The 27,721-nt window shown below is 48.0% G+C and overlaps 1 protein-coding gene across 1 annotated transcript in view; it reads right to left on the bottom strand.

The window, feature by feature from the left end:
• The window catches only part of Trio (trio Rho guanine nucleotide exchange factor), a 302,890-nt gene that overhangs the window by 34,797 nt on the left and 240,372 nt on the right, over positions 1 to 27,721 (bottom strand). Inside the window, 4 exon segments of the mRNA XM_052159365.1 lie at positions 2,087 to 2,235; positions 4,745 to 4,840; positions 7,372 to 7,542; positions 8,309 to 8,601. Coding sequence (XP_052015325.1) covers positions 2,087 to 2,235; positions 4,745 to 4,840; positions 7,372 to 7,542; positions 8,309 to 8,601 — 709 coding nt within the window.

Genomic DNA, 27,721 nt, shown 5'->3' with positions numbered 1-27,721 from the left:
ACCTTACCGATGACTGGACTCACAGTACCAGACGGTGCTGCGGAGGGGCGCAATTGAGAATCTGCTCAGATGCTTCTGAACAACAGTGATGACCGGTGCAAGGTATGAGGTGCACGGTGACTGAGCGGCAGCTGTGTAACTGTATGTAAGGACCACACAGCAGGGGGGAAAACATGCCTGGCACTGGAATCCCAGCCAATGAGCTGGGGATACTGAGGTCAAGGATCTACTGCCACTTCCTAAACCAGCATTCTAGATGCTTTGCCTTATCACCACAGAGAAGTCAAACTCCCACTCCTCAGCAACGAAGCTTCTCTTTAGGTCCACACGGACCATTACAGAAAGCCACAGCTTGCCACAATGCAGAAGACAGGCAAGACCCACAGAGACACATCCATGACACAATCCCCTCCTACATCCCTGTATCTGATGCTCAGGGAAGCCCGCAGAAGAAGGTGGGAGGTTATAAAAGCCAGAGGAGGAAGGAAGTCTGCTTCCAGGTTGTGCCGCCTGGAAATGTCAGGGAAGCGTCACTCCTGATACCTCACCCCCAGGGCTACCTAAACAAGACAGGGCCAATGATTACACCCCGAGCATAGTCAAAGAACTCCCGGAAACTAAGAGAGCAGAGAAGGGGAAAACGAGGCATCCAAGGCATGTTGCTTATGTACATCTGATTTCAAGGCCGACCACAAACAACACTGACTGGACTCAGCAGGCTGTATTTATCGATGTATGTGCAGATATATGTAACATAAAAGTTCCAAGTTCACATTCATTCACTCAGCCAACTTGACCCTGGCAGTCCCTGTGCCCGGTGCCATTCAGTCACTGGGGCTTCTTATTACTGAACCAAGCCAGCTTGTCACCCCTGCAGCACACCGCACCTCTCACCCAGAAGGCAATGAGCAAAAATAAGCCTTTGCTGTTATTCTCAGGGTATTCATCGCCATAAAGTGATTTTACCAGCACTGAGAAACACTCCACGAAGTTACATCTTAAAATACTCACATTTTGACTAATTTTAAATGATTTAATTTTATGTTAACCTTTTTTTCTTCACAGCTACATAAACAACAGAAAGTATACAAGTTTTCCACTATGAACCACAGACAATATTCTTGTCATGAAATGTTCTTATTTGTAAAGCATAACAAACAGGGAGAACAATAGAAACTGTAGCTTACCACATTCCTGCGCATGCGCGCGCGCACACACACACACACACACACACAGAGACACCTATAAACACATGCTGTCACACAGAGGCAAGCATGCATGCATGCGTGTACACACACAACACACACACACACACAGACACCTATAAACACATGCTGTCACACAGAGGCAAGCATGCATGCATGCGTGTACACACACAACACACAGAGGCAGGCGCACACCCACCCATAAACACATACACACACACACACACATACATACATATACACACACACAGACACTCACACATAGGCAGGCACCCACCCACCCATAAACACACATACACACAGAGGCAGGCAGGCACATACCCACACCCATAAACACACACAAACACACACACACACAGAGGCAGGCAGGCACATACGCACCCATAAACACACAAAAACATACACATACACACATTCACACACTCACACACAGGCAGGCAGGCACATACCCACCCATAAACACAAGCATACACAGACACAGACAGACATACACACACAGACACTCACACACAGGCAGGCGCACACCCACCCATAAACACACACAGACACAGACACACACAGACACACACACACACAGACACTCACACACAGGCAGGTACACACCCACCCATAAACACACACATACCTACACACATAGAGACAACACACACACAGAGCACACACACACACATACATACACAGGCAAGCACACACCCACCCATAAACACACATACCACACACACACACACACACACACACACACACACACACACGCGCGCACGCGCGCACACATAGGCACACATGTGTGTACATGCACACTCGCACACGGGAAGGCGCGCATGCGTGCACATGCACTGTGACTCGGAGGGAAGCGGGGAGGGGTGGAGGCTGCTGCTGCTTACTGCCTTCTCTTTAGAGAGCTGCATTTTCTTTCTTCCATCTCATCAATGGGCGAGGAAGATGACAGGAGGGAATTGTCTGAGGGATTGAAGGACGGGCTGCTGCTGTCTCCCTGGTCCACAAGCAGGGAGCTGGGGCGGTCCTCCAGCGCCTGGAAGAAATGTAGCAAATCAACAGTGCTGACTGCCCACAGGCCAAGATGGCTGATGACAGGGTAAGAAAACCTAAGTCAGAAAATACAACGGATGCAACTGGAAAATTACAAGATTCTAACAACAGATCAAATGCATTATCAAGAAGGGGCTGGAGAGGTGCTCAGTGGTTGTGAGCACGTGCTGTTCTTGCAGAGAACTCAATTTCTAACGCCCAGAACCCACACAGTGGCTCCTGACCATTCAGAACTCCAGTTCCGGGGGATCCGAATACTTCTTTTGGGCACTGCACTGCATGTGGTACACACATATACAGGAAGGCAAAAATGCTCACATAAAATAAAAACAAAGCTTGACAGCAGCAAAACCAATGTCGACCCATATCAAGTCAGAGTAGCTAGGTAAACAGCAAAATTAGAATAAAAATATCAGTCAACTTCTGTGTGTTTGCGTTAGCACACGCTTTCCCCACTGTAGAGCCTCTCACGGAGCTTGAAGGTAGATTCACAGAGATCAGGGAGCCTACGTGGGTCAGAGCGAAGGCCTCTGCATCGATGTGACGGTTGTGTAGCTTCGTGTTCTTGTGGGGCCCTGTGGGGGTGGAAGGCTGTCCCCGACTCTGCACTTGGGACCCTTTTCCTCCTATTGGGTCATCTCATCCAACCTTGGTGTGAGAACATGTACCTGGTCTTACTGTTATTTCTGAATTTGGTTGGTGTTCCTGGAAGACCCGCTCTTTTTTGAGGGGAGGTAGTTGGGAGGAAGATCTGGGGGGAAATGGAGGGGACTGAGAGAAGGGAGGGAGAGGAAACTACAGTCGGAATCTAATATGAGAGAAGAATAAATAAAAGAAAAAAAGAAAAATAAAGATAATTCAACATTGGCTAAACAACTGGAGACCTAATCGCTGCTCATTGATTCTTTTCCCACCAGACCCACTGAGTGCCTAGATGCCTGGGGATTACAGCACTTTAACCCTCCTCCCTGACCCCAAGATCTCTTCCCTGACTTCCAGCTAGACCCACAGAAGGAGAAACAGACCACCGAAGTGCAGGGACAGCTAGCTTCATTTCCTCAGCTGCTGTTAGTAAGGGGCAATTGCTCCTGTGCGCCCTGCTCTTGTCCCTCAGTGGGGAGAGACTCTTCATCAGCAAGGAGCTTTGCTGACACAGGTCCGTGCACACGACCCTGTTAACGGAAGCCTGCGGAGCAGTAAAATCACCCCGACCATGGCTCTCATGTACAAAAATCAGGGCGCTCTTAGCTACCAAAGGGAGCCTGATCCGAAAATTGCACTCTGCTAAATAAATAGCAGTTGACCTTTATTGGAAGTACATGTTCTTCCTGTAAGTGTCAGAGTTTGCGTCACGCTCGTGGATCACGTGGGTGATGACAGGAAGCCAAGACTGGGGGTGATGGAGGACATTCTGCCCTGTACAGGCTAGACAACCCAGGGCTCATTAGACTGGGGGTGACGGAGGACATTCTGCCCTGTACAAGGTAGACAACCCGGGGCTCATTAGACTGGGGGTGATGGAGGACATTCTGCCCTGTACAGGCTAGACAACCTGGGGCTCATTAGACTGAATTCTGTTCATTTGAATAATGAGAAAAAAGAGAAGAAAGACAGGAGAAAGCAAAGCTGTAGTGACGGTGGTGTCACCTGTGCCCACAGATACCTGTACCCTTATAACTACATTGGCTGCGGGGACCTGGCACAGGCTCAGGCCACTCCTGGAGGCCCGTTCTCAGGTGTGACCTGCTAGACATGGCACCAGAGAGGACACAGGAAATCTGATGAGGACACGGGCTCATGATCTTTTGCAACACTCTGGATGGTCGCCCTGGCTGTGGCTCCCTCTGATCCCTTACTCAGACGTGTGTGCATAACAAGGGAGCCCCGGCACAAGCTGCCTCAAAGCTGGGGTGCTCAGACCTCAGGGATTTTCAGTGTATCACTGTGAAGTCCTCTCCCATTGCCGTGTTTTATGGGCTGGCCGCCGACAAACCCTTATTTTAAGTGTAATTTTGCTGTGGGGAGAGGAGGGGAGAGGTGGAGGAGAAGGGACTATTTCACAGAGCCTCTCAGAGTAGATGCTCAGTTAAGCAGGTAGCAGACCAGCATGCATAACTGAATACTGAGGCCCAGATAAATCACTGTAGCTGTCATGTTCTCCATGTTACCCTATGTAAGGGCAGCGTGGGCTTTGTTCGTGTGATGATGCTTACGTTCTGGGACCTGGCATCTCCTGGACGCTGCCCTCCGCAACCTTTTGCTTGGTTAATTTTAACCTGAGCTCTGTCATGCAGTAAACTGCAACGGTCTGAGCCACCGTTTTTCTGAGCTCTGTGAGTCCTTCAAGCCACCGACGAACCCTCAAGGTGATAGAGCAGACCCCAGATTCCGCCCTGGTCATAGTGAGAGTAGTCTGTAGGCATAGTTGTGACCCACAGTGTTTGTTTGTACACAGGCAGGAGAGTGACTCGCTGATGCTTGAGAAGCCTTACCATCTTGCTCTTCACGAGTTCTTCAATCGCACTGACGAGCTCAGCTGCGCTGGGAGTCTCAGAGCTGGTGGGCCTGACCAATAACCTCGAAGACGCCTATGGGAGAAGTTAAGACAGAGAACAGGGAGGAGAGGCCTCTCGTTAGTAACCGGGCAGACAGTGAACTCCCTCGTAAACTCCAGCCTTTTTTTTAAAAAGTAAGTCCAGACAAAAAGACCACAAGTTTGTCTTTGTTTGCATTTATTTAGAGTCAGCCTTTATATTTACAATATTCTGACATGAAACATTAAATAAAACCTGTCTAGAATACATGTGGGAAGCAGACAACGTCTGTTTTTAATCCACAGTCATGTAACATCGTAATGTTTTTCAGAGTGGTGACTGGGCACAGGGGCATGCTAACTGTAACTCTGCAAGTGCTAGCCCAGGCTCCAGGCTATGGAGAGAGGTGCAGAAACTGGTCAGCAGAAGAGAAAGAGGCTGAATGTGTAATGGAAGAATCCCCAAATAATCAAGAAACCGAAATTGGGCTACTAACAATGGCGTGACTGTGTTTACGGGATTAAGAAAGGGAAGGGAGCCAGGGTGCCGTGCCCAGATGGGGGAGGGGGACAAGCTCACCATTTCCTGTGCCATCCATTCCCCAATGATTACTGCAGAGGACAGAAGAGCTGAAGCCTCACAAGCTATGAGATGCCACTTATGGCTAGACCGAGGGCATCACGGGGTGACAGTCGGGGAGGCTGGGGGACGGGCCACTGAGCTGAGTTTCAGTAATTAGCAAACACTGTTTGCAGATTACTTCTGCTGTGGAGTAGCTGAGATCGAGGGGCGTACATAATATGAACCTTGCTTCATATTAAGGGCGGCAGAGATGCATGCGACACGCGCCTGTCTGTCTGAGAGATGCATTTCTCACAGTGCACAGGTAACATATTGTTACAACAGGCTTTTACATATGTGGACCAAGATACACACTTTACGGGGAAAAACAAAAAACAAAAAAACGTTGGTTTGCTCTAGTGAAGTTTGGAATATGAGATGAACGAAACGAAGAAAAGAAACTCAGATGGAGAGGTAAGGAAACTGAGCCAGAACGGACACAGAACACAAGTCAACGTAATGCTGCAGTGGAGATTTACAGAAAGAGAAAACAGAACAAAACGAAAAATTAGTTCAAGATAATATACTGTCTGGGAACACTGCTAGATTTTGTAAATGAAGATTTGCTACTGATAATACTTAACCAGGTTTCACGGTAAACAATAAATGCTTCCAGTAAACAAGACTCTGGCAATTTAGTCCTTTTAAGGGAGGGAAATAAGCCAAGAAAGCCTGGGCCTCATGGCTTGGATAACCACCCAGATTTAAAAAATTTATTGTCCTACTTTGAAAAAGCTATTAGTTTAGATTGTTACCAAACAGCTTATGGGTTGTCACGACACCCACACAGCCTGTCCCCTGGCCAGACTGAGAGCCTTCACCTTCTCTCTCAGACTGGCCTGCTCCAAGAATGACATTCAACTCGAAGGAGACAAACCAGAGCCTGGCTCTGCTCACGACCAGTTTGCTCAGACCCACGGCCCTCTGGCCGCGCCCAACTGTGTGAGGCACAGGGTGTGTGGGTGGAGCTGTGTGCTGTGGGTGTTAAGACTGAGCATCCGAGGTCGAGCCTCGCTGCTGCAAGCAATGACCGCAGTACACCCTCCGCAGTCAAATAAAGACTGATAAATCCAGCAAGTGACGGACAATGCCAATAAGGGGGGGTCAGGAAGGGAAAAGGAAAAAATGTGAAGGAAAAATGCTGAAGGCACATCCATTTTATTCAGGAAATTTAGTTATTGCCAAAGAAAACAAAAGAACAGTAACAGACCCCAGCGATGACTTCCTAGCTCTCTTTTACCTCCTGACAGATGGGGGAGGGTCACCATAGGACTGGGGGCAGCAAGGGCAGGCATTCACTAAGTTTCCTTTTCTTTGATATTTACTTTTAAGATTTTACAACTGGGGTGGAAAAATAATCTGAAATGATAGCAGTGAAGGGAGCAGACTGATGAGGCTTGAAGCCTTCAGACGACCCAGGGCAGGCAGGCCTGTAGCCTCTCAGGCCGACTCCCAGTCTTCTGTAACAAAGCACTTCCGGGACTTCTAATCTTACTAGGCATGTAACTGGACAGCAACACAACCTTATTTTAACTGGAAAGTGGTGTGTAAGAACACATTATGGAGGAAGCATGATGGCCTACTGTGTGTTGACAGCTGTGTTCAGGCAGGCTGCATGAGACTTCTCTCTCGGGGACTCTAACCAGCATGTTAAAAGATTACTTTGAGAGCAGCGATCGCTGCAGCCTAATTAAAATACACCGAAGATATATATTTACATGACCATGTAGTACGGCAGCAACATATGCTGGCCTTGTGCTTGTCACTCGTACTTCTGAGATGCAGGCAGGCTAGCAGCTGGGCGAGCACCAGGCTCCCAGGGCCTCCCGCTCACCCGGCTCCGCCTCTGGCCTGGGTGCGCATGCGCAGACAGACTGGCTGCTGGGAGAGCGCTAGGCTCCCAGTGCCTCCCCCAGACCCCTGTCTCTGCCTCTGGCCTGGGTGCACATGCACTGTCCCCTCACCTTGTCATCCTGAGAGTCTGGCTGAAGGAGGCTGTGCTGCTGGATGGCCATGGGTGGAGGCAGCGGTACGGCGTCAGCGCCCTCCTCGCCTTCTTCTTCTCCGCAGCTCTGCATGCCCGAGGACGAGGATTTGGACAGTGTACCACTGCTGAGTCCCTCGTTCCGTCCTCTCTGAAATCAAACAGTGACTGTTATTGTTGGCTCGTGTTGGACCATGATGGGCAAGCCCCGCTTATGGGCTAGACTCAGCATCTAACAGAGTGAGGCTGGGATCAAGCACACATCCATTTCCTCTGTTTTCACGAAAAATTTGAGTTTTAGCTTTTAGGGAGAGAACTCAGATTTATAAAATAGATATGAATACATACTGACCACTGTGCTGTAGTAAAAACTCAGCAAAAGTAAGTTTAGTGAAAACAAGAAAAAGAAAGAAAATCTACAGAATACATACAAAGCAATAAAATAAAACAAACGTGACACTGTTTTTTGTTGTTTTGTGTGTTTGTTTTTTGAGCCTGTGCAGAACTTGGAAGAGACCAAGTTAAAATCTTCACTGGCCCTGCCAGTGCTGAGGACATCCTGGTGACATGAAAAATGGCTTCTCGGGCATCATTTAGAGGCTCCTGAGACGAAAGGGGAAGGGGGGATATCCTGGATGTCTTGCCTCTACTTTGGGGTCATGGGAATAATGTGGAGTCCCGTGTGGTCAATAAAAGCAGTCAAATGGCATTTCCAACAATCAGCCTGTCCCTGCACTTAACAATCTGCAAATCAGAAACCTAAACGGGGCTGTGGGACATGGGTGCTTTCTGCAAACCAAACCCATTACTCCCGAAGACAAACACCAGAAAGTCCCAATGGAGTCCGTAGCCACTCGACTCTCTGACTTACTACAGTCACACTGACTTCCCTCAGCCTGTCTTTCGCACAGACCCACCTCCTCGATGGTCTCATCCTGCGGGGTGGCGGCGCTGTCGTCCGAATCCTTCTGCGATCCAGCGTCCGCACTCTTCCGGACCTCGCGGCTCTTCTTGTGCTTGTGGGCCAGCTTCTTCGCGTGCCCGTCGGCCTTGCCGCTGCTGAGCCGCCGTACGGGGCTTGTGAGCCACTTGCGCAGGGTGTTGCCGGGCCGCTTGGGACCCGGTGAACTCTGTGCTCCGATCATGTGGGGCTGAAGGGAGGCCACAGAGGCCGGTGGACTGGCATCATTACTGGAGACGGACAGTGAGTCTGAAGGGATGGGAAGAAAGAAAGGCGTTTTACTCAGTGGCAGTCTCTGCCATTTAGCCACATGCTTTTTCCCCATCTTAATGGACTCGCAGGTGGGAAGTTTATTGTCTTTACCTAGATGCTGAAACAGAGAGGAGAGCACAGATAACTCTCTCTCCTAGTGGGATTACCAAGCCGGATTTCTGCTATAGAGGCACTGCCCCATCCCTAAGGTAGCTCCTGCCACCAAGCCTGAAGACCAGTGTGGCCACTATACAGATCCAGGCATGTGATTTGTTTCTGTTTAGTTTGACACGTTGTCAGTAAATCGATTTCTCTGTCTACCTATCTTCCTTCTATCCATCTGTCTCAATTCACCCTACGAAGTCAACCCAGGGCTGATAGGCTTGCAAGAGGAAAACGATTAAATGGATCCAGAGCTAGAGGAGATGTTCCTGTAAACTTGAAAGCCAGCAATCAGGAGCCAAGTGGTTACTCTCCAAGCACCTGACACAGGGGATTTGCCAGAGGAACACGGAATGGGATGATTTCTTTTAGGTGACGTAATAATGAAGATGACCATCGGCCAAGTGTTTATTGTTTTCAGACCCTCTGAAGTCTGAAAAATTTATGGCTGCTAATCTTTGAAAGCGCCCTTTACACACACCTGCATGTGCTTTGTGTTGTGTCACCAGAGACCGCTAGGTTCCATACATATGTATATATACCAGAGTGTTAGGCCTAGAAGTCTGTGACAGCAGCTCCCACAAGGGCTTTAGACAGTACTTGAGACGGCGAGGCTCCTCTAATGACTGTCCCATTATTTCTCAAGACACAGATAGAGGATATGACCCACCATGCAAATGCATCATTTGTGCCTTAAAATTTAGACTTTTCTCCCCAGAGGCAAACTGGTTCAAAACTAATCAATGTCTGCTGAGAAATAGCTCTTGTTGCTTGTGCACAATGAGCACTTGTTACACAGTGAGCATGTGTGTGCATAGGTGTGTATGTGTTTTCTATTTATTTTGGTGAGAGTTATTAAGCTGTGTTCACACCAGCCCATTGTCTGGCATAACCCACCAGAGGCAGGAGAAGATGGGAACTTTAGGTCAGTATCCCTCCCTGGCATCCAAGAGCCCAGAAGCCAACAGTGTGCAGCTCGGGCTTCTTGGCGTGGTAACCATACATATGACACAGAGGCGGAGGGCCTGGGGATCGATATGTCACGCGGTACTGAGCTAACTTGAAACATTTTGTTTTCCTGACCGGGTTTTCCTTTTGGTTCAGACTAGCCTCTGACTCACAGTGCTCTTACCTCAGTGTCCTAGATGCACTGGGATTTCAAGCACATGCCACCATGCCTGATTCTTTCTTTTTTTTTTTTTTTTAAAGATTTATTTTATTGTTTATATGTTAAGTACACTGTAGCTGTCTTCAGATATACCAGAAGAGGGTGCCAGATCTCATTACGGATGGTTGTAAACCACCATGTGGTTGCTGGGGTTTGAACTCAGGACCTTCAGAACTGCAGTCAGTACTCTTAACCACCGAGCCCCACCATGCCTGATTCTATCAGCCATCTTTAAATCTAACACCTGTGATCAGCAGGTAGACACAAAGGGGGTGCCATGGTGAACCTGAAGGAATGTGAACCTGCGCTCTGATGTGTTCCGTCACTGTGTGAGACTACTTCACTTCACGGGAGAGAAAAATGTTCCGAGTGCTAGCAGCTATCATGGATTTAGAAGGAAACTAAAGTGTTGAACTTTCAATATTACTTTGAAAGTCTTTCACTTCAGAAGTCTGAAGCTACTGAGGGAAAATATCCCCATCTGTCTTTAAGGTTAGCAGATGTCCTACTGTAATTGATATAAGTCTGATACAGTCATAATTTTGGATATGAGCAATGCGAAAAATAACCAGATAATTCTTCCTTCCACTTCATAAGTATAATGTCAAATCCCTCATGCCTTTGATTCTCTGTAATAATACATTGTGTATAAGTGTATGTTTTAACAGAACAAAATTCTCTGCCTAATCTGTAGGTCACCATAGCCCAGGTATCTACTCTCTGCTAAGATGTGACATAATGCCTAAGTCAGAAGTTTAAAAAGCTCTCATTTAAACAAATGAGGTCACTAACAGAATGCGGTAAAGTATCTGCTACTGTTTTAGTTATCTGAGGAACCAGTTCTGTCCAGCAGACCAACTCCACTGGTGTGTATACATTTTGAACCCACTAGAGATCAGAGCTTGTGATGGCATCTCTGTAGTGGGTGTGTACTCTACAGTGTCCCTGGGCACAGGTGAGGTACCAGTTCCACACTCAGCACAGAGCCTATAATGCAGTCCCTTTGGAAAGACCCTGATTTACTGGTCAGGACGCAATTGTCTTTCTCAAGAGGTTCTGGTGGCCATTACAGCCAGTGGACTGTCAGGAGGCCATCACACCTGGAACCTGAGTGTCTGCTGTGCCAGAGCAACCCAGCGGCACCTTTCCCAGGTTCATGACCTCCCAACTCTATAGCATCCATGTGGGCAGTCAGGTCCACCCATGAGGAGACTCCCATCCTCAGATCTGTAGGATCCATGTGTCAAGGCAGGCTCTGTGTGGGCAGGAGCATAACTGCTAACAGGCTGCTTGGTACATCTCGGGGCTTAGTAAATACATGCAGAATAAAGACAACTAGGTGCGCAAAACACTGGTTACAGAGCAAAAATAAGGCTCTCCTTATTTTTGTTTGCCTAACCAAGGACACTGATAATGTAAGCCTACCACTGTGGACAGTGATGTTCAGATGTGGCATATTGTGGTCAGTCCTGTGGTAACTACAGGTGAGCTCTGTCTTCAAGTGAAGCTTACACGGTTGTGAATTTTCACTTATTTGGAAGCCAGGTCAAGCAGACTCTTGTGATTCTGTCTCCTCTTCCTGTGATGTTGTGAGCTGCTTTATCTTGGGACAGAGCCCAGGCTTGCTGTGTGTAAGTGGCACGGGTCAAGGGGAACATTGCACAGGGGCAGAGAAAGGGCTCAGGATGACGCTGACCCCACAGCTCTGACAGACACACCCGCTACTGTGCTTCATGTGTTCAGTTCCTCACTCTGGTCTCAGCCGCGCTTCTCACTCGGACGCTACCTTTCCTCAACTGCCTTTGGCTTCTGCCAGTTTGAAGGTAGGCTTCGCTCTCTCAACTGAGGAAAATCCTCTTATTCCAAGCACAGAAGGAGGACCTATGAGAGGTGTCACAGAAAGCCCTGAACTGGGAGTCTGTGTCTGGGCTTTGTTCTCTCAGGGGTGATCTGATTGGTGTAGCTGGGATCCCACACCCTACAGGGCAGCAATGGACTTGAAAAACAGAGTGAAACGAAGCAGCTTTATAAACTCTAACAAGCTGCTTACAACTAAGGCATTTCCTGGTGGTACAGAAATGAGTATATTGTATTTATACAAACAGCAAGTCCCCAACAATACCCAGAATTCCTCGACAACAGGAGTCCAGGGCCAGCCTAGCGCCATGTCTAGGAAATAATAAAACAGAAACAACCTGAACAGTGACTTGATTGTTTTTCTGTTTTAAAAGAAAGTTGTCCCCTATTATAAAGGATGAACTTCAGCATAAAGAGATCCTAGCAGGCTTAAATATCCATGCAGGTGTGCACACAGAAAAGCAACCGCGGCCTGCTTAGGGAGGAATCCCACGTGGCTTGTTTGCTGAGGTTGAGGTCACGCAATGGCTGTCGTGGTTTTCTTTTAAAGTGAAGACAGATAAAAGCCAGAAGAGGAAGGCCAGGGATTCAGCTCCACATGGGGGTGGAGGTTGGGGATTTACTATGTGCACACAGGGCCAGGCCCAAGGGGAGGAGAAAGCTATCTACTCCCAGTTTGTCAATCTGGACATCTGTGATTAATAAAAGCTCTTAAAAACGTTAAGAAAAAAAAAAAAGGATCCTATCGCGCTAGTTGCAGACTAAGGAAGATTAAGTTTCCATCCCATCTTGCTCTCTCCCACCTTCCCAGTGGGAGAAGGTCTGAGCCCCCATTCCTGTATAGAAGCAGCAAGGGACTGCTGAGGATTCTTTAGTAAAGTTTTAGAATTAAGTACTGCATACTCTGAGCTTGAAAATGACTCACCCAAATCTACATTTTTTTTGGCTTCACAATCTTAATAGCACACAAGAGGGGTGGGGGGTGGGGTGTTGTGCAGCTGTGCGCAGCCAGCAGCCCTGGGAGCTAGGGCCTGATTGGCACATACCGGGGTCCTGCAAGCGTTTACTGAGGGAGTTGTTTGCAGACAGCTGCAGACAGGATATGGGGATGGAGTTCCAACCCTGCCTGTCACCTTTAGGGTCTAAGTACCTTTAAAGATCACTGGCCTTTTTCTGCTCTAGTTTCTTGAGATGTAAAATAGTAATGGTTTTCCCTCTCCTGTGTGGAGAGATGATTTAAAAAAGAAAAGCCAGGCTGGGCAATGGTGGCACACGCCTTTAATTCCAGCACTTGGGAGGCAGAGGCAGGCGGATTTCTGAGTTCAAGACCAGCCTGGTCTACAGAGTAAGTTCCAGAACAGCCAGAGCTACACAGAGAAACCCTGTCTTGAAAAAAAACCAAAAAACCAAAAAACCGAAAGACAAAAAAAAAAAAAAAAGCCTTTTGTAAATATAACCTAACAGAAATATGAGGTAATAGTTATGTTTTTGAAAAAAAATTAGAAAGAAAAAGAAACTGCAAACAGCAAGTCTAGAAAGGCAGGGGAAGGAGCGAGGTGGTCGTCAAGGTCTGAGTGGGGAGAGCAGCAGGGACTGCACAAGCCTGGCCTCCCAATCCCCTGCATCCGCTCCTCCACCATATCACATCAACCGAGGACACACATGGGCAACTGCTGACAGCCAAGTCACGGATGAGGAGCCAGGGCCAACACAAGACGCACACATTCAACACTGGGAAACGTTCCAGTAAACATTCGTCTCACATCTCAAATTCTCTTACAGTATTCCCAAATGATTTGTGTGTGTGTGTGTGTGTGTGTGTGTGTGTGTGTGTGTTGGGAACAATATCCAATTCTCACATTCCCAGGAAGGCACTATATCAACTCAACTAAACCTGAAGTTCCTGACCAATGAACGTTATTCTATCTCGGTGTTCACTGTGGGTGCGTGGAAGAGCATGTGTCAAGTGAACTATGCTTCTGTGATGTCTTCCTAGTTTTCAGTCAGGATAAGCATAACTCAGAGAGAGATTTCAAATGCAAAGGATTCATTTCCGGTTCATGTCCTGAGGGCTATAGAGAAGTTTATAGTGGGAAGCACTATTTCTATTTAAGGATGACAATCTTGAGACTGTGCCTCTAAAGCTGGAGGCCAGCTGTGCAGCCTTTAGCATTTGGTACCCGACTCAGCAAGGGTTGAATGCAGAAGAGCTGTTGTTCAGAAATGTCAGGAAGGCAGCAGAGGATACACCAAGCCAGAGAAAGCACAGTATTCAGCAAGCAGAGGAAAGGTAGGCTGCTAGATCCCGACAGCAGCCCAACTGCCTGGAACATTCCAAGCAGCTCCACCTTCTTCTACCAATGGGATTTAAAGTCTCTGTTTTTGAAATCAAGGTATCCGTTTTTTGTTTTTTTGTTTTTCCTAATTGAAACAAAAAGATCCACAGTGCCCTAGACAGTCTCCGAGATGACGTAAAAGTGAGCCAATATGCAAGCTGTTCTGCCAGGTGTATCCTTCAGGGACCTCACCTTGTCTTATACCAGGGTTATAATGGTCTGACAGGCCACAAATACTGCAGATAATGATGGTGATACAAATGGGAAACCAGCTGAGGGACTAAGGAAGGGACATCAATCTGCTTCGTGACATGGTACAGTATTGGTGGCTAAGAACAGATGTATTTCCTGGTCATTTTCCAAATTACAATCTATCTTTTCCTTTGAGTAAGTATCTGAAACCTTTCCTCACCTGGCTTCTAATTTCTTTGCTCTTACTTAGGTTCGGTTCTCTTCCGTCCAGTGGTGGAAGAGAACTAACTGGTCCCCAGGGCTGAGGCTCCGTGAGGATGGCGTGATGACTTTTGTCTATGCCTCTCCCACACGCCCAGGACCCTGGCTTCACGCTAAGCAGAGACTGTCATACTGCTGCCGTGTCAGCACAGGAAGGAATTTTTCCAAAGGCAGCGTCTGGAGACGGGTAAATGAGTGAAACTACGGAGAAAGAACACAGAGTGCATTCTGCATTCTTTACAGTGTGGTGCGTCGTGGTTCTGTGAACTTTATGTCTGCATCGAAGACAAAGCGAGCATGGAAGACACAGGGTTGGGGGGGGGAGATAAATTCCCCCATCTTTAGAAAATAAATAAATAAAAACCCAGATTGGACTAGAGGCCCCAGCACAGTATGGCCACGGCTCATGCCTTAATGAAGAACACATGTCTCTGCAGCCTGAGAAAATGCACACAAACGAGCGACAGATGCAGTGCTCCTCCGCAGCACCCTCCTACACACTCACAGGGGAGGGCTTACCACAGCCCCTCCGGTTCCCTCCCCATCTCTCACGACCCCTGAGTCCCAAAACACAAAAAAAGTCATGGGCGTCAATTAAAAGCAACCAGAAAGAGACTGCAGTGGCTTTTCTTGACGGAGACCGACAGCCGGAACCATGCACAAACCCGGGAGCATTCGTGCACACAGGCGTGTGAACATAGGAGCGGAAGTAGGCACCTGGTTTGTGCTCTAGCCTGTGCCTACTTGAACATTATGTGAACACCAGGAAACATGGCTCTTGGACTTGTTTTGGAAGAGGGATCCTACATGCCAGCATTTCCAGTTGGAAAGTCACTTCACTTCAGAGGTCCTCTGGAATGTCATCACTAAGGGACGGAATGCCAGCGAGACCAAGGGCAGAGTCCTCCACTGGGCCAGTCAGATGTGCGGCATCTCCTTCATGACCAAGTGGAAAGAAGAATATGTCAGAGGCAAGGCAACGCAGAGCCAACATGGGAGGAGAGGTTGAGCTAGCATGGATGCCAGGACCTCCATCCATCCAACGGAGAGAGGAGCAGGACTCTCTACGGCGGGTGACGGCTTATGGCCAGGTTGTCTGCCTCCAGGCCAAGGAAAGGCTAACAAGTCAAGGCTCTGAGGAGGGCAACCTCAGGTGGACAAGGTGAACAATATGGTATGACTTGCTCCTCCCGGACCCTTCATGGGCTCCTATACACAGCGAGCGCCCTTAGGAGAGGCAGAGAGCAGGGGCGATACCTTCATTCTACAGCCAGAAGGTCCTGCACATCTCTCTCATGTTTCCACCCAGCAGTGACACAGGAGAGCCAGGCATCCCTGGGCCTCCTGCTCACCTGACTGACTTACACAGAGGCTGCTTAAAAAAAAAAAAAAAAAAAAAACAATCACACTTGTGAACAACAGCCAGGTTGTAAAAGATAGCTCCACACCTCCTCCAGTTAACTCACCCTGATGTTAGAGTTCACGTCTAATGCACCCCTTCTCTATTCTGGACAAACACTGATTTGGAGGAAGTGCTAGCCCTTGTTTCTGGCATCTGGAATGACTAAGCTATACTCAGTGCTCTTCACCTGAGTCAGGACTGTGTACCCTTGGAGATGAGCAGCAGGACAGGACTTCCCTACAGACAGAGCTCTAAACTGCCAGAGAGGAGAAAAAGCCCCTAAGGAACTATTTGGCCACTGATGGCCAAATAGGGTCTTCAACCCAAGGCCAAAAGCAGAGTTTGTGTTAAGATAGCAGTGCTGCATGCAAACACAACACCCCCCCCCACACACACACACACAGACCATTAAAATAAAGACATGTACGAATCCTTCAAACTCCCAGCTTCTTACCCTCACACCTGGCACCGCTCTTCTCAGTGCCCTGCATCGTCCCTGGTGTGTGGTGGGGCTGGGGAGGGCTGGAGGGACCGGCGGTGCCTTTGCAGTTGCCCTCATGACCTCTGGTCAGCACACAGCCCAATGATGGACCTGTGTGAAGACTGCTCCCGGGCAAGGGCAAGGAAGGGGACTTGGGGTGGCCCTGGAAGGCCTGAGACTAAGCTCCCAGTGAAGACCCCGGATGAGGATGCCACACTGAGGGGACCCCACACTGACCCAGGCACTTCCACAGAAGTAGAGTCACATCGTGCAGAGCAAGGATGACATCTGGTCTATTTAGCTCCAGAGCAAGAGCCCTTCTGAATGCTCCGTGATGTACCTGGCTCTTCTGTTAGGTTGCAATCCTCCCTGGTATCCCAAAGTCACAGTCTTATTTTCCATAAGACAGATTCTTAGTGTTGCTTAGAGTGTCTCTCAAAACAAACACACAAACAACAACAAAACCCACCCAGGGGTCGGATTACTCAGTATTTAGTTTACTGTTGGAAGAGGGACAAGGAGGCTCTTTATGTTATGAAGTAACAGTGTCTTGATTCTAAATCTATGCTCGTGAATCCACTTTCGGAGCACAGCAGTGTTTATTGTTGCCTGAACAGACACAGGACTCATCATTTACGGGAACACGCAGTTCGTTTGGGGGCTGACAGACAGTCACACAGGGCCCACACACCACTCTGGCTTCATAGCCCCTAATACTGTTTGTTAGGAATCATGAGCAATCAAGGTCACAATGGTCCTAGAACCACAACCCGAAAGGGAGAGGCGTGGACACAACTAACGTGGGACACTTCCCACAGCGAACCTTTACACTTCTGCTTACTGTCTTCTTTCTTGTTAAAAAAAGATGAGGTCATCTGACTTGCCTTGTTAAGGAGGAAATCTACGCATGTGTGGGGAATTTAGATGCATTTAAAAGCTAAAACCGGTCTTCATGTGAAACAGGGGACGCACAAAGTCCGCCCCATGCAGCCTGGTTAAAAGGAACGTTCTACAGTTAAGCCACGTGGTTTGGTTGGAATGGTGATAAGACTACACTTCGTCCATCCATAAATGGATTATTATTCTTTCGAAATTAAAACCAGCTTCAGAATGTCAGCAGTGAAGTGTTTTACTGCCTCAAGAAAATGCCTGAGTTGTGTTAGTATGCACATGATGGAGATAGCTAGGAACTGTGCAAACTTATAAATGTTGTCACAGGGCCCGTAGCAATGTGCTCATTTGTATGCAGCACTACGGGGCCGTGGGGAGGCCCTGGAATGTTCTGTGGAGAGCCTGCCAAGTATTATCACTCTCCACATCCTCCACGGGGCGGGTTAACTCCGGCTCCAGTCTCAAGGGATGCGATATTAGCTTGGAAGAGTTATAGCTGTGGAGAGGCGGGAAGCAGATGACTCTCCCAAACCACAGAGCAAATATCCAGCGTATTACATGGTGAGGTTCCCGGTTTAGTTTAAAAAAATAAAAAGAAAGAAAAGAAAAGAAAAGAAACAAAAGAGTCCTAACCCAGTAAGAATTCTTCCTAAATTGCATTTTAGTGACACAACAAAAGCAAAATGGTGCTGAACTAAAGCTAAGAGCATGTGAACACACGTGTCACTACTGCCCACAGGCTCCGGGCGGGAAAGCTAGCCCTCCGGTGGGCACACACACCCGCGGTCCGCCCAGAGCACACTCAGGGTCACGCTGGTCACATCATCTTGCTTTCCACCTCTTTCCTAGGCCAGAATGACATGCTTCTGTTTTGGTCATTACTTAGTAACTTTTAAGTACTGTTCCCCTCGGTCTCGGGGGATGGGGGGTGCTGAGGGGGCGATCACACTCTGGAACAGCAGCAGCACAAACCAAAGAATGGAAAAGAAAAGGCTAGGGTGCCTTTCTCTGTCCTGTTTTCTGAACCCCAGGAACAGGCAGGCGGCTTTTTAAGAATGCGCTGCTGTTAAGAATTTCCCGAGTCCTCCTGTGAGAACCCCTCCCTGAACTATCCAAGCTCACTGCTGAGAGGGAAGGAGTTACTCCAGGAAGAAACAAAGCAGCCTTGGAGACACAGGGAAAGAGAAAGGCCGCCTCTGCTAGGAACGCCAATTAAAGCAGCTCCTGTCCTAGGTTTTAATCAGTGCCCCTGCGAGAAGGCAAGGCGGAGGAGAAGGCAAGGCGGAGGAGAAGGCAAGGCGGAGGAGAAGGCAAGGCGGAGCTGCCCCCTCCAGGGAGCAGGCAGCCACAGGAAGCAATCGAGCAGCCTGTGCGTGGGGCTGGGGCGGAACAGGACGAGGGCGGCCGCCGGGCTGGGTTTCTTTTTAGCTGAAGAGAGAGAGACGAAAGGAGAAACATTCAATTGTCAGCTCCCATGTTGCCACAAGCACAGCACATTCTGGCTCTCCGCGCCAGCTTGGTGCCACTGGGCCCCCGCCAGCTCAAGGAGACAGAAGAGAAAAGGAAGCCTAGAACTCGACGGAGATGCGCATCCCAAGCCCGAGTCCTCGCTCTTCCTTTCCCACCTAACAGTTATGTGTTCTGATTTTCACTACAGGAGTAGAGTTGCCTGTGAGATGGGACGCGGAAGCATCTTCAGATGCGCGTCTGAGAAGAAAAGGTGGACAAATGGCAAAGGTACCAAGGAGAGAGGGGTGGATTTGCACACAGGATGCCTAGAGGAGCCGTGTCCTTTCAGTGGATGCTCCCTGTGAGGACTCTCGGCTGCTCCCACGCCACAGGGGTTTCCGGTTGTTACAGTTGGGAATCCTGATCCGTTCCTTCACATTTGCACGGTTTTAGGAGAGAACTGTAAGAAATTAGCTGGAGCCTCCCGGCTGCGGCTGCCCAGTCCCCACCCCCATGCCTGCAGGCAGGAAGAGGAAATGGGGGCTCCCTGGACAGATTCCAGGGCTCATTACTCCAAGCTCCCCGTGTTTATAGACCTGCTCACTCACCCCAGAGGCCAACCCTGAGCACCTGGAGGAAATTCTTCAGAATGAAAAGCCATAAATCTGTGTTCTCCTTACAAAGACAGACCAAAGAGAGATTGCAGCTCACCAGCAAGATATCTAGAGAAGTCAGTTCGGGGTGGCTAGGTCTCCTCACAAGAACTGGGGTTCCATGGTTGATTACTAATATCTGGAAACTCTATATGTGCTGTAAAATCAGCTGCAACGTTAAATGTGATTTCACAGCATTTTCCCTGGATGTATTATCCATCAAGCATGTAAAACCCTTTCCTACAAAAGTGAGAACAAAATAGTTTTATAGATGTATTTTGTTTAAAAATAAATCAATAAACAAATTTCAATGAGAATTCTAAAGTGCAGGTGGGTGTAGGGGAAGGGAGAGAAAGAGGGGGAGGGGGACACAGGGAGGGTGAAGAGAGGGCGAAGGGGAAGGGAGGGGAGGGGAGGTGCCGTGAACTGCAGACCGCGCTCTAACAAGGACACACCCAAGGTCATGCATCTAGTGAGGAGACAGAATACTGGTTCTGTTTTCTACCACACCAGTCCTGGGGCGTCCATGTACTCACATGTACCATGCTGCAAACTTTGAAGGAGTTGATGGTATTTAAGTGGGAGAAAATTGGTGAAACTGTTAATGTGAAACAGCCAATCTTCTTCATGGCCAAAACAATTCTCTGAGGACACTTTGATGTTCGTTTATCCACACTGAACTTAAATATCCCATGTGTTTCGGACACACAGAACAGGTTCAGAAAGATTTGAAATCAAATCCAGAATCGCAGAACGCGCAGTGCTTTGTACGTGGAAGTGCTCCATGTTATGTAGGGCTCTTCCAGAGTCTAATGCAGACTAAGATAGGCAGAGTGCCTGGCTGGGTCCTAAAGGAGTGGCTAATTCAGAATGAGCCGCCATCTTGCTTATACAAGGCTCACTGGAGTTACCAGGGGTTAGCATAGCAAAAACCCCAGCACAGCGGAGTAGAAGTGAGGCAGGAAGTCCCTCCCCTTGCCAGGAAACTCTTCACAGTTGATAGCTATTTTTTAAAAAAAAATCTGTTTTCTTCAGTGGAGTGATACTGGGCACATCAATCACACAGAAACGGGGTTTTTTGTTTTTGAGAGAAAGAACATGAACTTGGGTGGGTATGGAGATGGGGAGGGGAACCTAGGGGAGGGAGAGAAATATGACCAGAATATATTGTATGAAATTCTCAAAGGAAAAAAAAATAACATTAAAAAAAAAAACGTATAAAACCTAGGTAGCCCAGGTTGGCTACTAGAGATTCCTGTCTCAGCCTCACTTTACCTCCTTGTTATTTCATTCCCTGATAACTGTTCACATTCTCCTGCTGGGACCGTGTAAGGTACCACACTGAAACATCAGCAAGTGGGATCCACCTCTGTGGAGAGGAGCCACGCCCAACAGGCTTCCCCATGATGCTTTCCCCAAAGCTCAATGCCCAGATATTTCCAGGCATATAAAATGGTGTGTGACCACTATGGGCTATCTTGGTAGGCATAAAAGAAAATCTGCTTTAAAATTTATTTTCTGGCTAGGAGTCCGAATTCTTTTTTCTGCTTAAGTCTGATGGATATTTGACCTCCTGTAATCAATGTAGAAGAAGAACCAGTGGGTATTAGTATATCAATATATTCCCTGACATAATGCTGGGAAAGATATATTGGAGTTCCTGTAAAACGATCAACAGTCACCTTCCCCTGAGTGACATGGGAGGGACAGACTGGACTTCCATTTCTTTTATCCACCCTTTAACGTGAAATCGTATTTTCTTTTCTTTCAAGATCTAGGTCAACTTAAAAATCTGTGGTGCTGACTTTGAGAGTATCTCTTAAAAATTCTTAATAATTATCAGGATAATAATATGTGGGGCAACAATAGCACTACCATCCTTCATTATGAAATAAGAAGCCTAATAATTCCCTGTAGTAAGAATCCTTAAAGGACTACATATTCTAGGACTCCAAAGTTCCTCTACAGGAAGAAGATGCGCTGTCTCAAGAGCTGCTGCTTCTGCTCAAGTGCTCACTGACCGCCTGGGGCGCTCCAGGACACCCAGGTGGGATGCCCTAGGTGTTCCTGCTTTGCAGCTGAGGATGACCAAGCTCCTGGAGATGAGGTAATTTGCACATGGGGCCAGAGCGCCCTAGTGGTCCAGACTTTGCATCAGACCTTGACATTACCAATTGTTTTCTTCTGCATCAGTTACTTTTAATCAAGTGAGCTCATGCCTTGTCTGCTTTCATCTTCCCGCCTCAGGAACGCCCAGTGTCCCTACCGGGCTGACCAAGGTCACAAACCTTCCCATAGTGAGGGCATCAAAGACCACTCTGGGACAATATAATTAACACAGATATGTATCGACGATAGCTTTGTGAATGGAAACTGTGAAGAATGTTATAGAAAACCATGTTTACAGCCGTAAATTCGACACCCACAGACAGGGTCAAGACTTACCTCCTTAAGGGCCCAAGAACCAAAGATAGCTCTGCTGTTTCCCCCGGACCTCCCAAGGACACTCGCCCCATACGTTCAGTACCCCCTTTACCTAGGATAAGCCTCCTTCACTGAGGGACCCTCCACCCCAACTGATCCTTCCTCAGTCAAGCTCACAGTGAATGAGAAGGGCCCAGGGAGTCGCAGCAGCTCCCCCTGACTCCACATCTTGCTGTGTGGATGTGGACAGAGGCTGGAGGCAAGTACTGGCAGATATTGAAAGACAACCGGGCCAGGATAGAAATCCTAGCAGAAATCACCCCTGGTAGGAAGATAATAGCTTCTAAGAAATCATTTTGTTGGATGCACAGTGTTGCCAGGGGCCAGGGGAGAGGAACAGAGAGCCAGCCACACTGGCGCTGTGCTATAGGGAGAGAGTCGTCAGCGTCAGGCACATCAATCCCCTCACCTGGACTTTCTGTATCACTGCACTCAAACTCCAGAGACCTTTATAGGGATCGAGTTCCCTTTATTTTCTCCATCTCACAGGCAAAGCCAGACCGTAGCACACACACTCCCTTAATCCATATAGTGTAGGCTGGAGCATATCCCCTCCGCCCCCCACCTAACTTTATCTTACACGCAGCAGATCTTAGGAGAATTGCAGAATATGGGATATGACAATGCCCCCCTCCCTCCAGCGATTCTGAAAACCCCCAGAATATATTAAATCTGAAACACACAAAAGCAGCTGAAGTCACAAGAAGGCAAATCGTAGTCTAGATCACATTAAGCTGTTTACATGCAATTTCAGAGGGAAAAACAGCTATCAGAGGCAGTATGCAGACTTTAGGAGCGCCCCAGGGCATCTAAGGTCTGAGCACAGCTCTTGGGCTGGGGGGGGGGGGGGCGTTTCTAGGGTCTCCCAGAAGCCATCCCCACCCGGCCCTTTTGCAAGGTGGTAGGCATGGAACACAAGTCATATGAGAACATGATATGAATTCTGCTTTGTCTCTGCCTCACAAGGTACATCAACCATGTATAAGCAGCCAGCTGGAGGGAAAGCGGGGAGAGAGAGATGGGCAGAACGAGCATCTAAAAAGCTGTGTACCTAGGTCGAGGATCCAGTACTTGCAGGTGCCTGGCTGTCTGCCGCTGCAGTACGCTGAGCCGACAGAAGAGAGCGAGTCCAGCGTGTCCACTGGCTTAATTCCGTTCGGCATGATGAGCAGGGATCTACCGGTCCAGAGCCCGGACTGCACCTCTCCAGTCAGAGCTTCTCACTCAGCAGCAAAGGCGGAGGGAGGCTGTGCAGCCCTGGCAGCGGCAGCCCATGGCCTGGACCGGGGGCAGCTCTTGGTTCCTCTGCTGGCTTCTGAGCACTACCTAGCAGTTGGGGCTCACATGTGGGAATAGCCAGGCACAGACTGCATTCTACCACACTGACTCTAATTGGAGCTCAAGGAAATTCTTAAGGCACCCTGGGAACCAGATGTCTCTCTTCTCCTGCACTATCCAGCACTGGATTCCCTTTCTCAGGGAAATGTAAAGTGACAGATGTCCTCCCAGCCCTGGGAGTTCTGGACAGCTTCACTGGCTTGGGCTTTGTGTACATCTGGAGGGAGGTCCTCTCAGGGACCTATAACAAACAGGGCCTCCTGATGAGACTTGATAAAAAGGGATGTAATGCGGTCTGGGAGCCAACTGGTTACATCACTGAGCTGCAATGCTGCACTCCACTTATTGAAAACAGCTCCATCCCTCCTCCCAGGAAGCCGCCAGACAGGAGAAAATAAATATCCTTATATGTGATGTGCAAAGGCATGTTTAGTAAGTAAGGCGCGGACTGGGCTCTCTCTCCTGTCTTCCTGGGAAGCTGGGTGTCTTCCCTTGTCTGTACAGTTGCCACTGCCAGGTCCCCTGAGTCCTCATCCTGTCTCTCACACACAGGGTGTCAAGGGGGAATATACCCCTTGAGTCAAGTTGGATCCTCGCTCCTAATGGCAAGTGTGTGCCCTCGTGTCTTTTGCTTTGGGATCACCTGGAATAGTTTCTATGCTCACATCTGTGCTGTGTAAGATCTTTTGATATTGTTGTTTTGTTTTCCTATGAGTTTCCTGCATATATTGTGAAATAAACTTTAAAAAAAAATCCTCAAAGAAAGGAAACATGGAAACAGTATAGACTTCTGCAAAAAATTACACGACACATCCATAGTATGCAAAGGAGATGCATTCAGAGGCCAGTGTCTGAACACAAGCTACCGCAAAATTGGGGCTTTTTGTATGCTTTTCACATTCTAATTTTACGGCTAAGACTTGGCATTTATGGACTCAAAATGAGCCTCGCATTCTTAAGGAGCAAAAGCAAGACACGAGGCTTGCTTTCCCTGTAATGGTCCTGTGTGTGACGGATCCAGATGGCACGCTTACACTAGAACCAAGGGAGAGGTGTAAGCCTCACACAGCACCCTTTATACCAGGAAAGGAAAATTTATTACCAAATAAATAACCCAGTTTGTTGGCAAAATGAGCAGTAAAATTTACAATCTACAGAAATCAAGTTAATTGACATTCTAAAGTTTCATTTACCACCTTTATGACGTGGCTTAACTTTTTCCCTGCCTAAAAATACCAACTGCCAAAGACAGGCTATTAATTAAAAGTAGAGAACGCGCCATCAGGGCCGTGTATTACCTCATGTGCAGTGCAAGTTCTCTGTGAGGGAGGAAGGGGCTGAGGCTTGAAGTAGTAAGGCTTGGAGTGTAGTAATTTTGGCTGCAGAGGTATGGGAAATTTCCCCAGCAATTTCTCTCTCCAAATCCCAAGCTCACATACACCAGGAAGCAGCAGCCCAGCAGGAGGAAAGGTGGGCCGGGACCAGCGGGCAGCCTCAGCCCGTCTGTCCTTCTGGTGGTCTGGAAGCTCAGGGCCAGAGGGGTCCGTTTGTATGAGCTGTTCACAGGTAAGTGAGCATAAAGCATCTTTGCAGAGGCTCTACCGACCCTGAATTTACTAGATGGAGACGTGGGGCCACAAACAGAAAGCACGCAAGAACTAGGAGAGGTTTAAGTTCTAATCAGCAGCGAAAATACCCGGAAACAAACCCTGGACTCCAGGGCTTATGACCTCCTCCTGCTTCAGGGTCATGAAGGGAAGAGCACAGCTCAGTGAGAACTGGAATACATTCAGCTTGGGACTCAGGGCTTGTTAGCAAGGGAGAGAGGAAGAAGGGAAAGGAGGAGAGAGGGAAGAGGGCGGGAAAGGAGAGGTGGGAGTATGCAGATGTGGGTGACTGAGACCAGCAGTGTCCAAGGTGGCAATATGGAGTAAACAGCAAGGAAAACGGAGGCCACTAAGCCCTGAGGCCAGGCAGGAGTTACAGTGTTGGCTTCCTTCTCCTTATGAGCATTCAAGAGCCTGTCTGCAGCCAGACCTTATCCAGCCAGAGCAAGGCCAACAGGCTGGATTCTGGGTGACTCAGGGCTAGGGAAGCGTAGGGGTGGGGGTGGGGAAGTCACCTTAGAACAGATGGAGGTGGGGTCTACAAAGAAAGAAAACAGACTAAGTGAGCTGGGTTAGACAAACATTTCAGGCCCTGGGCAGGGAGACAGGGATGCTGTGCAGAAATAACAAGGGAAATTCTAAAGAAAATGCTTGGGGGACATTTTTCGTGGTTTTGACATTTTAATTTTATGGCTGAGTATATGATTTAGTACTCCACAATGAAAATAGAAAATCACTGTGCAAGGTAGCATTATAAAGACATGAGGACCAAATGCAAAGTCCCTGACTTGAACATTACGTATGTCAGGATTTGAGGTAGGTGTTCAACAGCACAAAAGCCTTGGTTCGGCTCGGTGCTCCGTGTATTACATAAGACAGAAAACAGCCTGTGCTACGTGACTATGCTAACCACAGGCTAATGGAAGCATCCTGGGTGCAGTTACAGCAGGCTGTGGTAATGAGATGCTCGGTAGGCTAGATGTAGTAAATGCATATTCAACTTCCGGCATTTTTAATTTGCAAGGGGTTTATCGTGGCATGATATCCATACATTGACTAGTTATTGTCTCATAAGTGCCATAGCGGAAGCAGAATATTTAAGAAAACTGAGTTTCAGCTCTTGGAATTATAATTTGCATATGCCCCAAATAAATAATTATAACCTAAAAGAATTGAAAAAGTTATAGGCTACCCTGGGTTCCTCCATATTTATATAATGGAATCTCAATCTCCTGTGCCCTTGAATAGAACTGTGGTTTTAGACAGAGTTCAAAGAGGAAATTGAGTTAAGTTGGAGTCCTAAGGCTCAGGCACGGCGGCTCATGCCTGAAATCCTGACCTTGGGGCTTAGACAGAAAGACTGCCATGGATCCAATGCCAGTTTAAACCACATGGTGAGTTTCAGGATAGCCTGGGCTATCTACATATTATACAGATATATATCAAGAGATATATCTATACATCTGTATCATATATATGTAACTATAGAGTAAGACCCTAGCTTAACAAACGAGAACAAAAGGAGCCAGTCTAAATTCTAGACAATGGCTGGCATCTTTGTACCAAGGAGACCAGGATAGTCAGAGTCAGGTCGTGTGTTCACAGGAACTGTGGGTGACAGCCAATGGCAGGCCTAGGAAGAAACCAGCTGAGTCAATACCTTCATCCCTAAGATTGAGCCTCCAGAAATACACTTTCTGCAATAAAACCCATTCCTGTAACTCCAATCAGTTGGTGTGTGGTACTTTGTCAGTGTCCTATCGAGCTAGCAGGGAGGTGAGGTGTGTGCGTCTGTGTGCTCAGAGTGGAGCACAGACAGGGTGACACGAGAAACCAGCACAGGGAAACAGAAAGGAAAGGCAGACTAAGTAATAAGTCAGCCCCACAAACACATCCTTACTTCATAGTTCAAACAGAGACCAAGCAAGGAGAGTGGGAAGGGGGCCTGTCTCTCACTGGAAGATGGGTTAGTGATTCTAAAATGATTGCTGGGGTGCAGACTGAGTATTCTAGCTATGAAAATATTCCACCAGAAGATGACACAAGTTTAATATAGTTGAATGACTGTGACAGTGGTACCCAGGTATTTGACTGCTAAAGAGAGAAGTTCTAACAGGGAAAGGAGGAAAGCTAGGCAAGCCAGGTAGGGCATTACAGATGGTATTGTTAAGATGGTAAACACACACACACACACACACACACACACACACACACACACGCACACGCACATACACACATACACACACATTCACACGCACATGCACATATACACACATTCACACACACACATATACGCACATTCACACACACACACACACACACACACACACACACACACGGATAGGGAAAGGAAAGCAAAAAGAAACAAGCAAGGCACACAATTAGCCATCTCTTCACCTCTGCTGGGAGGGTGTGGGAAGGAGAGGCCAGGACAGCTTCTTCTGGAAGTGGGTAACCTCAGGATGGTGGCCTCACAAACACAAACTTCTTGCCATACAGGGAAGGCCACATGGGAGGAAACACAGCTCCTAGAAGGGGCTCCTAATACCCAACGCTGGAATTCTGTTGGGGAATGGGGGAGTCCTGGCCGGGTGAAGGATGTCAGAAAACTGAGTAATAGAGAACTAACCAAATGAACATGATAAAGGACAGCTTTTCCTTACAGAGAAACAGGCAAGGCCCCCAGGCGACTGGTGCATGAATCACAGCTGGAGGCGGAACTACTGACTGGGCCAAAAGCAGCAGAAAAGCAGCCGGAAGGAATACTTGCATAGTTTATAAAAATATGACTTCAGGAATACTTGCATAGTTTATAAAAATATGACTTCACATGGCA

Source organism: Apodemus sylvaticus, chromosome 16 (genome assembly GCF_947179515.1).
Source record: "Apodemus sylvaticus chromosome 16, mApoSyl1.1, whole genome shotgun sequence".
Classification (NCBI taxonomy): Eukaryota; Metazoa; Chordata; class Mammalia; order Rodentia; family Muridae; genus Apodemus; species Apodemus sylvaticus.
The sequence above is the reverse complement of the archived record's forward strand: the minus strand, read 5'-3'. Positions and strand labels throughout refer to the sequence as shown.